Here is a 15,223-nt window from a genome sequence, read left to right as displayed (position 1 = left end):
AATCTCTGTGGCCGTTCTTGAATTTACTGTTTGATGTATTTCCAGTCCTTTGGTATCTACTTGTCACCTCAGTCTGATGCATGTGATGAGAGTCACACGTTACTGTAGAGTATATTAGTTCTGCTATTGTGCTGATTTGCAACGTGGGTCATTATTTTAGGTAAAATGGTTGTTTTATAATGGTTTTCTGTCTGTATGGTACTGCTTCGATAACTGTTGTTATATGAAATGGTGTGTATTAGAAGTGAATTACATAAACGTCACTGAACTCAATCAGCCGCTCTACTTTTGTTTATCCTACGGCGCCGTACCACTTGAAACTTGCGAATTAGTCCTATTGCCTGGTGTGTCACGTCTAATTCACGTACTTCCACTTTCTGACGGGTGTTGGAACAGCAGCTGCTATGTTTATATCCAATAATGATAACATTCAGCTGTATGTTTACGGCTAGTTTCCCTGCAGTCTTCCATCTTCCAAAATAACTGTTCGTTCAGCACTATCTCGTTGCGATTAATGTCATGGCATCTCCAGTACGCTGTAGCATTTCACTTAATTTTAAAATGTTAATGTCACTGATGAAAAGGTTTTTCTTTAAATTTTCTCCAATTATTGTGATTACGAGGAACCCCTAAATGTTGAAGGACGAATAACAAAGAAAGTCGAAACACTGAAACAGAGGCCAATGAGTGACAGTCGTTCGGTTGTTGCTTAGTGAACACGTGTGTGTCAATCAACGGCGAGTTTGACGCATATATTATGAAGTTTGTATGTCTAATTATACTACGGCAGTCAGTTGTAATTCTCATTAACAAGTAAGTTTTTTACTGCAATGCTGTCAAACCAGCTATAATATAAAGCATGTCACGCTCCGTGTATGTTGAATTCAGTGTCACACTCAGTGAGATTTGCCACTATTAATTAATGACGAATGCAATGGTAGAAAAACAAACATGAGTAATTTAGGCATTGCAGCCGCTAAGGTTAAAAGCACTCTCTTCAAAAGGATACTCACGGCTGCAATTTCCGCGTATTGTGCATGTTCCCCAGTTATTATCGTTATTGCTGCCAACCATCATGGTGGAGACAATGAATGCCGTTACCTAAAACCAATTACCTAAAACTAGCCACTCCATATGTAGTACATTTGAGTGACTTTGGAAATTCATACGATTAGGAACCTCTAACTTCACAGCTCTGGATGAAACAATGTACATTTTCTTTAAGTGAATGTAAGTTTCGTAGTTCTCGTTACTACCACTGATTTCTTCTGCCATTTAATACTAGATTATCTTTTGTTTTAAAATAACAAGAACCTGCTACAAACATTTTTTATTATTGTGCAGCCGGTTTCAACCTTGCACTCATCGTATGGCAGAACCTTTAGAATGTTTCCACGATGATATTCTACATGATTACTTCATGGTTGAAAGTAATCGCAGAATAATTAAAATTAAGCTTTTTGCAGCCTATGGTGGACAATTCTTAGCATTTCTGAAAGCTGTGAAGCACGATTTTAGGAATACTTCTAAAGTGTATCCTAATATGAATTTATCACCATCTACGCAAAACGCAGTAATTTTAGGTGCACAATGCATTTTTATTGCATGTAAAACAATTGTACGTGAGCTAACATAAATAATTTCCATTCTATTTAACCTCTGACTGCTGCAACCATTCAATGTATTTTACGAAGGTTTTTGGGACTTATTACTTCAGTGTAGAAAATATTCTTGAACGTGCCTCCTTTCAAAATTAATAAACTTATTCTGTGGGGTTTTTCTTTTCTGAACTTTCACTTCTGTGAATGAGTAAGTTAGTAAGACAATAGTTTTCAAACAGTACTCTGATATTTGGTTGTGTATAGGCAAGGTGGTTTGCAGGCGCAATCACTTAAATCGATCTAGACTGATCGAAACATGTATTCTAATTAAAAATGTGCAACTGAAACGGAACAATAAATGAGAATTATCGTAAGCTTTGAGACTGTTTACAGTCTTTCCTTACTTCAGTTGTCCTGAGTCTTTAGCGGGTACGTCATTTTTTAATATTTGTCACCAGTTGCTCTGGAACAGAAGTGCTGCTGACAAGATGTCTATTGCATATACCATTATTTATATGCATTTCACAATGCTTGCGCTGATTTTGCGTTTAGCATTAGACTATACTACTATGGCTCCAGCATACTAAGACATGTTTTTATAAAACAGATCTGATGATGATAATTATAGGCCTAAATCGGTAGTGTAATGAAAAAAATTGTGAACATTGGCATGAAGCAAAGGAAATTTATTCTATATTCGGGTCACTGTTCAATTCGTGACCATGTCGCAGCTTGTGACACAGAAACAAGTTCAATGTTGCTCTATCAGTGGACCAAAGATAGGCAGACCAGCTCCATATGCTTCCAAGAAAAAAATGGAAAGTTTAGGCTCTATGTGTGTAGGGAAATAAAAAAACTGTCCCTTAGTGCTGAGCGACTCCTATTCTGGATACAAGGAAGAACAAGTATTGCTGCATGCCTCTTGGGGAAAAGATTTGGTTTTAAAAATAATTCCACCTCACAGTAATTAATATACACAGCCTCTAAACGTGTATTTCTTCAGGAAATATAAAAGACATGCCACGAGAATACCAGACTTCCTTAAACTACGTCCGAGGAGCAGGCAGTCAAAATTGTATGACAGATTCATTGTCGTGAAAATGCTTTCTATCATTTACAATCATTTATCTGAGAAATCAGAGCTTCGTTACGCTTGGTAGAACGCTGGCTACCATGTTGGTGAACCTGTGGACAACATCAAAAGTGTCGCTGACTTGGCGTTCAGCACTTATATTATACACTAAAGACACAAAGAAGCAGGTACACCTGCCTAATATCGTGCAGGGCCCCGCGAGCAAGCAGAAGTGGCGCAACACGACGTGACATGGCCTCGACTAATGTCTGGCGTAATGCTGGAGGGAATTGACACAATATATCCTGCAGGGCTGTCCAAAAAGCCGTAAGAGCACGAGGGGGTGGAGATCTCTTCTGAATAGCACGTCACAAGACATCCCGGATATGCTCAATTATGTTCATGTCTGGGGAATTTAGCGGCCAGCGGAAGTGTTTAAACTCAGAAGAAAGTTCCTGCAGCCAGTCTGTATCAATTCTGGACGTGTGGGGTATCGTACTGACCTGCTGGAATTGCACAAGTACGAAGGAAAGCACAACGGATCTGAATGGATGCAGTTGATCAGACAGGATGCTTTCGTACGTGTCACGTGTCATAGTCGTATTTAGATCCATCAGAGATCTTATATCACTCCAACTGCACACGCCACGTACCCTTTCAGAGACTCCACCAGCTTGAACAGTTCCCTGCTGACACGCAGGATACAGTGATTCAAGAGGTTGTCTCCATACCCGTACGCGTCCATTCCCTCGATACAATTTCAAACGAGACTCATCTCACTAGGCAACATGTTTCCGGTCATCAACAGTCGAATGTTGATGTTGACAGGCCCATGCGAGGTGCAAAGCTTTTTGTCGTGCAGACACCAAGGGTACACGAGTGGGCCATTGGCTCCGAGAGCCCATATCGATGTTGTTTCGTTGAATGGCACGCACCCACTGAAGTCTGCAGAAATTTGCGGAAGGTTGCACTTCTGTCATGTTGAATGATTCTCTTCAGCCGTCGTTGGTCCAGTTCTTGCAGGATGTTCTCCGGCCGCAGCGATGTCCGAGATTTGATGTTTTGCCGGATTTCTGATATTCGCGGTTGTTGTTGTTGTGGTCTTCAGTCCTAAGACTGGTTTGATTCAGCTCTCCATCCTACTCTATCCTGTGCAAGCTACTTCATCTCCCAGTACCTACTGCAGCCTACATCCTTCTGAATCTGCTTAGTGTATTCAGCTCTTGGTCTCCATCTACGATTTTTTCCCTCAACGCTGCCCTCCAGTACAAAATTGGTGATCCCTTGATGCCTCAGAACAGGTCCTGCCAACCGATCACTTCTTCTAGTCAAGTTGCGCCACAAACTCCTCTACTCCCCAATTCTATTCAATACCTCCTCATTAGTTATGTGATCTACGCATCTAATCTTCAGCATTCTTCTGTAGCACCACATTTCAAAAGATTCTATTCTCTTCTTGTCCAAACTATTTATCGTGCATGTTTCACTTCCATACATGGCTACACTCCATACAAATACTTTCAGAAACGATTTCCTGACATTTAAATCTATACTCGATGTTAACAAATTTCTCTTCTTCAGAAACGCTTTCCTGGCCATTGCCAGTCTACATTTTATATCCTCTCTACTTCGACCATCATCAGTTATTTTGCTCCGTTCAGCTGCTCTTGCGAGTCCTTTGCTGCCTCTGACAGAATTACAATGTCATCGGCAAACCTCAAAGTTTTTATTTCTTCTCCATGGATTTTAATACCTACTCCGAACTTTTCTTTTGTTTGCTTTAGTGCTTGCTTAATATACAGATTGAATAACATCGGGACAAGGCTACAACCCTGTCTCACTCCCTTCCCAATCACTGCTTCCCTTTCATGTCCCTCGACTCTTATAACTGCCATCTGGTGTCTGTACAAATTGTAAATAGCCTTTCGATCGCTATATTTTATCCGTGCCACCTTTAGAATTTGAAAGCGAGTATTACAGTCAACATTGTCAAAAGCTTTCTCTAAGTCTACAAATGGTAGAAACGTAGGTTTGCCTTTCCTTAATCTTTCTTCTAAGATAAGTCGTAGGGTCAGTATTGCCTCACGTGTTCCAACATTTCTACGGAATCCAAACTGCTCTTCCCCGAGGTCAGCTTCTACCAGTTTTTCCATTCGTCTGTAAAGAATTCGCGGTACACTCGTGAAATGGTCGTACGGGATAATCCCCACGTCACGCTAACTCAGAGATAGTGTGTCCCATCGCTCGTGAGCTGACCATAGCACTACATTCAAATGCACTTAAATTTTGATAACGTGCCATTGTAATAGCAGTAATCGATCACAACTGCGCCAGACACATGTTGTCTTATATAGACGTTGCCGCCGCAGAGCCGTATTCTGCATGTTTACATATCTTTTTGTTTGAATACGCATACCTTTACCAATTTATTTGGCTCTTTGGTGTACGATGTGCAGTTATGACATGTGATCAACTTGGTTCCTTTAACTGTGTGTTTTGTATTCATTTATATCGCTTTGAGCATTTTGTTGAAAGTTCTCACTTCCATTTATAGTTAAGATACCAGCAGTGTGTTTGACTTTTACAACGATATCTAAAGCAATTTTTCAGTCTTGCAAAAAAATGGACTTCACGCATTGAGAGGTACGTAACGCTCTTGTAACCAAAATTTTATAGAAATATGTTCGTTCGAACGCAAAACAAGTTTCGTATCCAGGATGTTCAGTTTTCATTAGGAACATATTCCATTTCGATTAATCACTATTTTTTGGTTTGTCATGTTTATAGTACGTAGTGTTGCCATATGTCACTCTGTTTTACGTCCGTCTGTTGTTTGGTTGTGATGTGTAAATGTACTTTAATATTATTTTGTTTGTTTGTTTGTGTGTATGTATCTATTTCTTTTTTTAAAAAGGTATTGCGTTATTTCTTAGTCTGATTATTTCCTATTGGCTAACAAGATCAATGCATTATTAGTTTGAACATTTGTTACCTCTCTGATCCTTAAAAGGGATGTTTGCATACGGAAGTATTCCTGCCATGAAAGAAGCTTTCTGTTGTAACTTTTCATGCTAACAATTATCATATCCTCTCCTATGTTAGGTACTTCATTTCTATACTTTATTAGGGGTTCAGCGAAAGTAGAACGGCTGTTTTCATATGTATAACTTCTTATTTGTTTTTATATAGTTCTGAAATTTCTGTCATTGCTAGACAGACAGATCAGCAGCCTTCACAATCTATCAGTAAACACCAGCTCCTTGGTATTTGTCTGGCGTGTGGGCTGTTGTTTCCAAATATGACTGGAATGTGTCTCTGTTTCCATATCGCATTTGTAATCTTGTTTATTTAGCGTATTTGATATTCGGTGTAGTGATCTATGTTTGTGTGTTAAAACGGACACTTTCTTTTTCTTAGTCATGTCATGGGGTCCCTGTTGTGTGTGTTTGTTTGAGTTGCGTTGTCTGCAGAGTTTGCGATGCTAGAGTCCTCTGTTTCATTCCATTTCTGTTCAGCTTTGTTTAGAATTTGTGGTGCACTTTTTTATATTATATGGGCATTAGATACATTGTTTTTGACTATGAACTGTATTGTTTCGAATCCTTTTTCATAGCTTTCCCTGTTCAGTGGTATTTTATTCAGTCTGTGTATCATGTGACCTGCTAGTTTGTAGTTTGGTTGGCGGTTTGAAGTCGCATTTATAATTCTGCCCTGTTCTCTTTCTGTAAACGTATTTATTGTCGTCTCTCTTTACTGTTGTATCCAAGAAGTGTATTTGTTTCTGTGTTTCTCTTTCTATGGTGAATAGAGTATCTTACGTATACGGTTTCTGTCTGCATGAAGCAGGTTTATATTTTCTTATAGTTCATTTACCAGAGAGATTATATCAACTTTAGATTTGTGCCAGTAGCAGTTTTGTATGTTTTCTTTGTGATTTTTGAATCAAATATTGCTTCTTGTGTGTGGTTTATGATTATGTTCGCCAATGAGGTTTTAAATCTTCTAAGTTGTTAGGCCATGTCATAGTTCTTCAACCAATCGACGTTTTGACCCCTGTGCTGGGACCTTCTTCAGGATTATATGGTATCCACTGTAGACTGAGCACTGTCAAGACGAGTGTCGCCTTCACTAAAGAAGAGAAGTTATCCTCTCCTTGTATTAGAGAAGCGGGATTGTTCCGTGAAAATCATAGGCTACCATTGGTGGGCCTTCGTCGTTGGATAGTAAGAGAAGTAATGTGGATGAAGACGGTTGTTGGTTAAAACTCGGCCCGGCTCCCAGTAGAAGGCCAGTCAGTGGTTAAAAGGGAACTTTTCCGGTACCTATGTTGGTGAAGAGTTATTGTTTAAAATTCCTCATTCTGCTATTGGTGAGCCCAAATAACTGGCTAGGAGCGAAACGGACAGAGCATGAGAGGGGAATGTTTATCCAAAATATTATTATACGCAGAGATGGCTTCTAGCGCGCTGTTTGGATTGCTGACACGCGGCAGTCGCGTACTCACTTCCTTGATGGCCGGGAGCCACGATGCCGGAAGCCTGTAGCCGTTCTCCCTATTGTCTTTACACGCGTTCCTATAAATTTGAGTGGCTTCTCGGACTTCTATAAATGTTGGTGTCCCTAGCCCACACAGGTACGTCACTGGAAACGAAGTCAGGAGCACAGTTCTCGTAAAGGTTCGCTACAGCCGATTTCATACTTCGTTTTACTCACGTGTGGCTTTCATGTTCCTTGATACATTCTTTAGGAATCCTTTATGTTTCACCTATATACACTTTGCCGCTGCCAAACGTCATTTCACAGACGCTGGCAGTGTGGAGGCAGTCAGGTGCATTGTTTTCCGTCGGCAAATCATAATAATTTGTTTTGACTGACATTGGACTCCCATTGGAAGGCCACACTTTTATGAGCAGTATTCTTTTTCGAACTGGTAGCATTTTTGACTTCTGACTACTTTAAAGGATGTGGTTATTTCTTCAGTATTATCTGCAGGCATTTTTCTGTCCATCAGTTGGTTTTCTTCACATAGTTTCATTGCGTCTGCATCTGGAATTTGGGTGCAATTGTTCTCTATGAAATTTTTATATAACTCAGGTATTGTACACAAAATCTAACAAGTATTACAGGCCACTGAAGAACCTTCACTAAGCAAAATGAAACGAAACGGGTATGACACAATGCAGCCTTTGATCTAGTAGGATTAGGTGAACCATACGTGAAAGAAAAATTTGCCAGGTGTGTTTTGAAACTGTGCCTTTCTCTCAATACAAGTACTTCATTAACCAATGCATACATGCAATCAGTTTACATCTACTGTTCTCTAACGCTATTTTCGATTTGGTATTTTAACTTCACTTTTATGCCGTAAATAATTGTTTCCGCTACAAGAAAAATCGTTACAACTATGGTAAGCTCTCACTTTCAGGATCTCTCACAAGAATCAGATGGTGTGCAATTACATACATTATAATACAGACCTCAGTTCTAGTAAACGTATTTTCTTGCTTTTGCAGGATTGGGCCACGGTTCCCAACAGCCGTTCCCATTAATATTAATTTATACTCGTTCATTTCAGTGGAAATTGGGGCTGTTTTGGGGAAGGAGACCAGACAGCGAGGTCATCGGTCTCATCGGATTAGGGAAGGATGGGGAAGGAAGTCGGCCGTGCCCTTTCAGAGGAACCATCCCGGCATTTGCCTGGAGTGATTTAGGGAAATCACGGAAAACCTAAATCAGGATGGCCGGACGCGGGATTGAACCGTCGTCCTCCCGAATGCGAGTCCAGTGTCTAACCACTGCGCCACCTCGCTCGTGAAGTATATGAATTAGTTAATCCAAAACTTACTACGAGAAATCTGAACCTAGATCATAATGATGAACAATTATTATTTCAGTTCTTTACAAAGATTACACATCTTAATTATTTGTATCTCACCAGATATTGTTTTTAATATATAGTACGTACTGCAAATACTGAAAACGCTTTCCCACATCCTTGGTAGTGACCAACAATTTACTGGGATAGAACCTTTGCTTGGTAGTTGGTGCTATGTCATACGCTCATATTGCTTCTTAAGAATTAGACATTAGTGTGCCCGTATGAAAATCAGGTCAAGTTGTTTCGCATTTTAAAGTTAGATATTTTAATATCGGGAAGTAGTCTGCTCGGTAGATTAAGCAGTAACACCGGGTCATTAGTTTTCCGGTTTCGTGTCCTGAAATAGCCTAAGTGATACGTAGATGTAGCTTTGTTTTTTTTTGTTTTCGTTGTGTTTACGTTCACAGACATACAATATCTTAGAAAATAAACCTTTTTCTGCGTATACTTTTATTGAATGTATTTATCCACAATCACTGAGATTTCTAGTTATCATGCCATTCTCTAGCGGCAGCTACCCTGAAATACGATATTGCGTGATGTTTCTTTTAAGATAACAATGTCCACGTGTCAACCCTGTTTACACCGAGCGAGGTGGCGCAGTGGTTAGCACACTGGACTCGCATTCGGAAGGACGACGGTTCAATCCCGCGTCCGGCCATTCTGATTTAGGTTTTCCGTGATTTCCCTAAATCACTCCAGGCAAATGCCGGGATGGTTCCTTTCAAAGGGCACGGCCGACTTCCTTCCCCATCCTTCCCTAACCCTATGAGACCGATAACCTCGCTGTTTGGTCTCTTCCCCCAAACAACCAACCAACCAACCCTGTTTACATACACTGGCTGGCGTAAAAAGGGGAGCACCCGGAAGACATTGTCGGATGGCAATGTAACTTTGTACGCCTACACATAATCGGAGAGAACGTACATTATTAACAAGGCCGTTTGTGTTAATTTTAAAAAGCCAGATCAGTCAATCATCCAACCTGTTCCCTTACAACTATTGAAATGCCTTCTGCCCCTCTTTAGGAACCACATGTTTGTCTGGCCTCTCAACACATACCCCTTTCTTGTAGTTGCACCTACGGTCGCCTACCTGTATCGCTGAACCACGCAAGCCGCCCTACCAATGGCAAGGTCAAAGGTTCATAGGAGAAGGTGTCATAACGTTACATTACTGAAACAAGTTTTCAGCTACATTCCACATCACGTTACGTATCACATAGCAGCATCAATATTTAGTTCAATACCGAGTACGTGAAAAATGACGAGTAGCACTGTGGCTAGAAGTCAGTGCTAACCAGTAAGTCCTCCATTCACGTACTGGGTTAATTGTTTCTGAAGTTGAAGCAATTGGACACCCAACATCGCTAACAGTTGCCGAATTATGAACTTCAGTATCAACAGATGAAACTGGCAGAGTCGTTATCGCCTACAACTTAAGCGTGCATGTAGTCACTCACCTGCGACGATCATCAGCGCGGTCTTGATGACGGTGTGGAAGAGGGGCGCGTCGGCAGACACCTCGCACTTGTAGTACCCTGTCAGATCTCGCCCCACGTTGGTCAACGTCACCTGGTGCTCGTTGGACCGTGACACCTGCAACAAGTGTGCCAAATGTCAAGCAACGACGCCTGTTTGGGGCAGCTAGAGCAATGAAATACCAATCAGAATGTACTGCAGCTGTATGTCTGTTTAGTTTTCTTAGTGGCAATCTGCCACAGGTACTGCTTAGCGAGTTCACCAGCTGATAGATGGCAAACATCTCTTCGCTAATGGATGGGTTCAGCACTATCACAAAAAATAAAAAGATAGTAAACTTCTGAAGTTGAATTTCCTTGTCTTATAACTACGTTTAGCGCGCTAGCTTTCATCGTTAACAGCAGTACCGTGAATAGTGAAGGTGTTTCCACATTTACACAGCTGTAATTGATGGATGAAACTGTCCGTGAAGAGTTTAAACTACAAAAGCGACCGACTGGCCACCTACTGAAGCTAAGAAGAGGGCAGTGATCGTGTTGTGAAAATCTTCACCACCTACAAACTTCTCCTGCTCTCTGCGAATCTCTGAACTCTTCGTCAGATGTCTACAAGATGTGGGTGAGCACCAAATGTTATTGTTACAGCACGTTTTTGAGCAATGACGACTTTCCTTCTTAAAGTTACCTCAGAACATTGTTTTCCAGATGACATTACTGAATGAAAACATGCAATGTAAGTCAACTTACTGATTTGTCGATCTCCAAGGTTGTGACTGGACTAAGATGTTGTTTTAGGAGTTCTAAAATGTGCTTTTTACCAGTTTATATTCTCGTCAGTATAGAGATATAAGAAGCTTTCGCCCTGTTTATTAATTCCTCACCATCTGTTCCATTTATCATTCGTGTAGTACCCATAGACGTGCAGAACTGAATATGTTGCGCTTTTTACAACCGAGGGTGAAACCATTCGCAGAAAACGAGTCAATAATACTGTTAAGAACATTATTTACCAACTCTTCAGTTTCTGTGTGTAAGCTTGGACTGATTACAATACCAGTGTCATGTGCGAAAAGAAGAAATCCTGCTTGTTGTTTATTAAGCGACTGTGTACGAGGTGTGGCTAGAAAAAAACCGGACCAGTACTGGTGAAACAATAAAACGAATGCAATAAGGCTGAAAGTCGCGTGGCCTGTCACGTGACTCTCGCTCCGCCTACTGCTCGAGTTTCAACTGCCTCCTGCACTCAGTCTGCCCGTGGCGTCTGTTTTAAGTAGTTGACGTTTTGTCTGTGCGTCGGAAAATGTTGAGTGTACAGAAAGAACAGCGTGTTAACATCAAATTTTGTTTCAAACTAGGAAAATCTGCAAGTGAAACGTTTGTAATGTTACAACAAGCGTACGGCGATGATTGTTTATCGCTAACGCAAGTGTTTGAGTGGTTTAAACGATTTAAAGATGGCCGCGAAGACACCAGTGATGACACTCGCACTGGCAGACCATTGTCAGCAAAAACTGATGCAAACATTGAAAAAATCGGTAAACTTGTTCGACAAGATCGCCGTTTAACAATCAGAGCAGTGTCTGAGTTAACAGGAGTTGACAAGGAAAGTGTTAGGCAGATTCTTCATGAAAGTTTCAACATGAACAAAGTGTGTTCAAAAATGGTTCCAAAGTGTCTCACAATTGAACAGAAGGAACGCCGAAGAATGATTTGTTCTGACATCCTGGAAAACATTGAAAGTGATCCCACCTTCTTACAAAATGTTATTACTTGCGATGAATCGTGGTTTTTTACTTACGATCCCGAAACTAAACGCCAATCGATGCATTGGAAAACTCCTGGTTCTCCACGACAAAAAAAGCACGAATGTCAAAATCGAAATTCAAGGCAATGATGATTGTTTTTTTTGACATCAAAGGGATTGTGCACATTGATTGGGTACCAGAGGGACAAACAGTGAATCAGCATTACTACATTAGCGTCCTGTTTACCCTACGTGAGCGAGCACGGAGAAAACGGAACGATTTGTGGAGAAAAACGTCATGGATCCTTCACCAAGACAATGCCCCAGCTCACAGTGCGTTGTCAGTGAAGACGTTTTTGGCAATACACAACATTCCCATCTTAGATCATCCACCCTACTCACCTGATTTGGCCCCCTGTGACTTTTTTCTTTTCCCTAAGGTCAAGTCAGCTTTAAAAGGAACTAGATTTGAGACTGTTGAAGCAGTAAAAGAAAAAGCGACGGAAGTAATGTATAGACTTACCGAAAATGATCTGCAGCATTGCTATGAACAGTGGAAAATTCGTATGGAGCGGTGTAGAGACCGAGGAGGAGAGTACATTGAAGGAGATAACATGAAATTGTAAATAATTGTAAATAAATGTTTTTTCCAGCATCAGTCCAGTTTTTTTCTAGCCGCACCTCGTATGTTGCTTGGGCCTTAAATCGGCTTTGAGCTTAACTCACTCTTACCCCTCCTTTCAGAGCTGAGTTTCTCCTTATACCTTACAACAACAGGAATCCTTTTCCCTTCGTCTCCTACACCTTCGTCTTCGTAACTATCGCTTGTACTCCATCTCAGTTAAACTTATCCCTAATCCGATGTTTCGGTACTATTTGCTTTCGTTTAAAAGCTTCAAGATGAACGGCTGAATGACCACTCTCGCCCGTGAAGGGCTAGGGGACGATAGGTCAATAAAGGAAAGAAAGTTTGTCACCTGACTGCCACAGATCACCATCCCACTTCTAAAATGTGACGAAGGTAGTCAGCTCTCACATCGATTTGTTCAGCTTTGTTGCGAAATAAACTTGGATATATTACTCACCACGTCCCCCCCCTCCCCCCCCCCCAGTAAACAAGCGCCTTTTTGCTCTATGTACTCTGTGCCCTGATGGTGTGCTCTAAGGGCAGTTACGTGGCTTGGGACTCGAACGCGTGTCATTCGTTTCGCATGTAAACGTTGTTCGTGAATTATCAAAGATTCAAGAAAAAGGTAGGTAAGTTTATAGATGAATTGTTCAAATGTAACGTTGTCCATTGCTAATTCCGAAACAAGCCAACCTTTGGCATTACATGAATTATTGTTATCAGTATGTTTACCCCATGCTAGGAAAATAATTGACCGTGGGAACACCACAAAACTCTCTAAAACGGCCATGAACAAGTGATCTTCCGACTGTCAGTAGAGATGATGTATTTCATGCGGTTGAGTTTCAAAGACTTCTCACACCTGCCCTGTCACCGTGATTTGCCAATAGAGCCTTGAGGAAAAGAGAGCAAGGTATTATCTGCACATAAAATCAATTAGTTAAGATTTCTAGGAACAAATAATGGAAACGCTGCTGATATTCAGCAGCCCATCATCAAAGATTACAAAGCCTTCTTCTCAACTTTGGAATAGCCCGTTCCTCTGACAAATAATCAATGGAAGTGAAAACAGATGACCTATAAAACTGCTCAGTATTATGACACTTGTAACACTGTAAGGCCTCCTGAAAGTTGTTTCGTCACCGATACAGTTGTTCCGACAAAAATGAATTCTTAATCATCGACTGATTAAATGTTCTTATGAAGACGACTTACCAATAAAAGCTCCTAAGGCAAAGAACACTCAGTACTATACAGCATCTGTTGATCCCCGTCAATACTGATACTTCGAAGAACTATGCATAATCACGGAGTGCAAAGTGATAAATCCAGTAATTTAGAATGTGTAATCTGGGACTCAGATGAAAATTGTGAATATGTTATTTACTTTATCCTAAACAAATTTCAGTCAAAATAAATACTGTTTCTATGTTTGTAACTTCATTTGGACTGGATATGTTGTGAAGGTGCGCAACCTAGGATACAATGACTTCTAAAACAGCACAGAAACAATATATTTAACATTTTTCATACTTAAGCAATTCATTCGATTTCACTGCTATCAAAAACGGCTGTATGTACATATATTAGTCAGCTCCGCCCTAAACACTAGCATATTAAACGAGTTTCTGAGATATTCAAAAATATTGATTGATTCACAAGTAAGTTCCGAATTCACGCGTTCAATTTCTGTTCTTTATTTATTGTCCTTTATTTACCTGATAAAAGCGGAGTGCCCACAGCCATTATTTTCATAATTACACCACTCCTGTTGAATTTCCGAGCCATTCTGTTGCGATTAGCAGAGAGTCGGTTTCAGTTATAATCCACCAAAAGCGTTTCACTATCATCGTAGCATGTTAATGAGATCACCAAGATTGAAACAGTATATCACTGTAAAATAGTGACAATGATTTATACTAAAACAACAAGTAATCTTGCACCAAAAATGCAGACCAGACTAAAGGCGGAAAGATCACAAAAAGAAAGCTCTTGAATAGCTACTTCACCGTCAACAAGAACTTTTGCAAAATATTTAAAGGAGCGTATAGAAAACGTGCACGGGATGATAGTACCAGATGAATTCAAAATGGAGGATGTGGTTCCAATGTAAAATTTGTTTACACATGGATACGTCGTAGTATATGGCTTCTTTAGGCATTTCGCTCTCTAGGCTGATGAGCTGTCGGTGAAACGACTCACCCACAGAAAGTGGCTTTTCAGACCCATACCAGAGGATCTGGGGAAGAGAGAGTTCCAGTTGAGGATATTTGTCAGTAATTTTCCAGTTCCAGCATTTGCTTCACGGCGCGGGAAGATCTCCCGAAGCCGAAGCACACATACTATTTTGAATCTGACTGTGCGCCAATACGTCCCCAAACAAGAAATGACAGGCAGGTGTATATGACAGTGAACTCGGGAACCTGCTCAAAATGCTTGCTGTGCCTGTGTCACTATCAGTCGCAATCGAGGAAATATCTCGGAGTGGGCCTCGTTATATGTCCGTATGGGAACAAAGATGCTACACGTGAAGTTTGATCGCTGGCTTTAATGTAATCTCTGATCGCAGTCGGCACTATCACAACGGGTATAAATGTGTGATCGTTCACAGTTCGAATTTTCGTTGACATGTTACGTGCAAGTGCATCGAAAATATTTAGTGCAATGAAAATAGATGTTTCTATACTACCAGTTGCTGGGAATGATTTTTATAACTAGAGTCTACAACCTGTACATAATTAAGTGTAATACCCTAAAGTATCATTGTATTTCAGACAAAATGGTCATTTCACCTGTTGCCCAAACTGCACAGAGCTGATG

At 40.6% G+C, this 15,223-nt stretch overlaps 1 protein-coding gene across 1 annotated transcript in view; it reads right to left on the bottom strand.

Annotated features, from left to right (window-relative positions):
* Nucleotides 1-10,161, bottom strand: part of LOC126241345 (uncharacterized) — a gene marked incomplete at its 5' end in the record, with an annotated part of 124,866 nt that extends 114,705 nt beyond the window's left edge. The window contains one exon of the mRNA XM_049947999.1: nt 10,014-10,161. Coding sequence (XP_049803956.1) covers nt 10,014-10,161 — 148 coding nt within the window. The remainder of the gene's footprint in view (nt 1-10,013) is intronic.
* Between the last annotated feature and the right edge of the window lie 5,062 nt (nt 10,162-15,223).

This window comes from Schistocerca nitens, chromosome 1 (genome assembly GCF_023898315.1).
Source record: "Schistocerca nitens isolate TAMUIC-IGC-003100 chromosome 1, iqSchNite1.1, whole genome shotgun sequence".
Classification (NCBI taxonomy): Eukaryota; Metazoa; Arthropoda; class Insecta; order Orthoptera; family Acrididae; genus Schistocerca; species Schistocerca nitens.
This window is presented reverse-complemented; position numbering and strand designations above follow the sequence as displayed.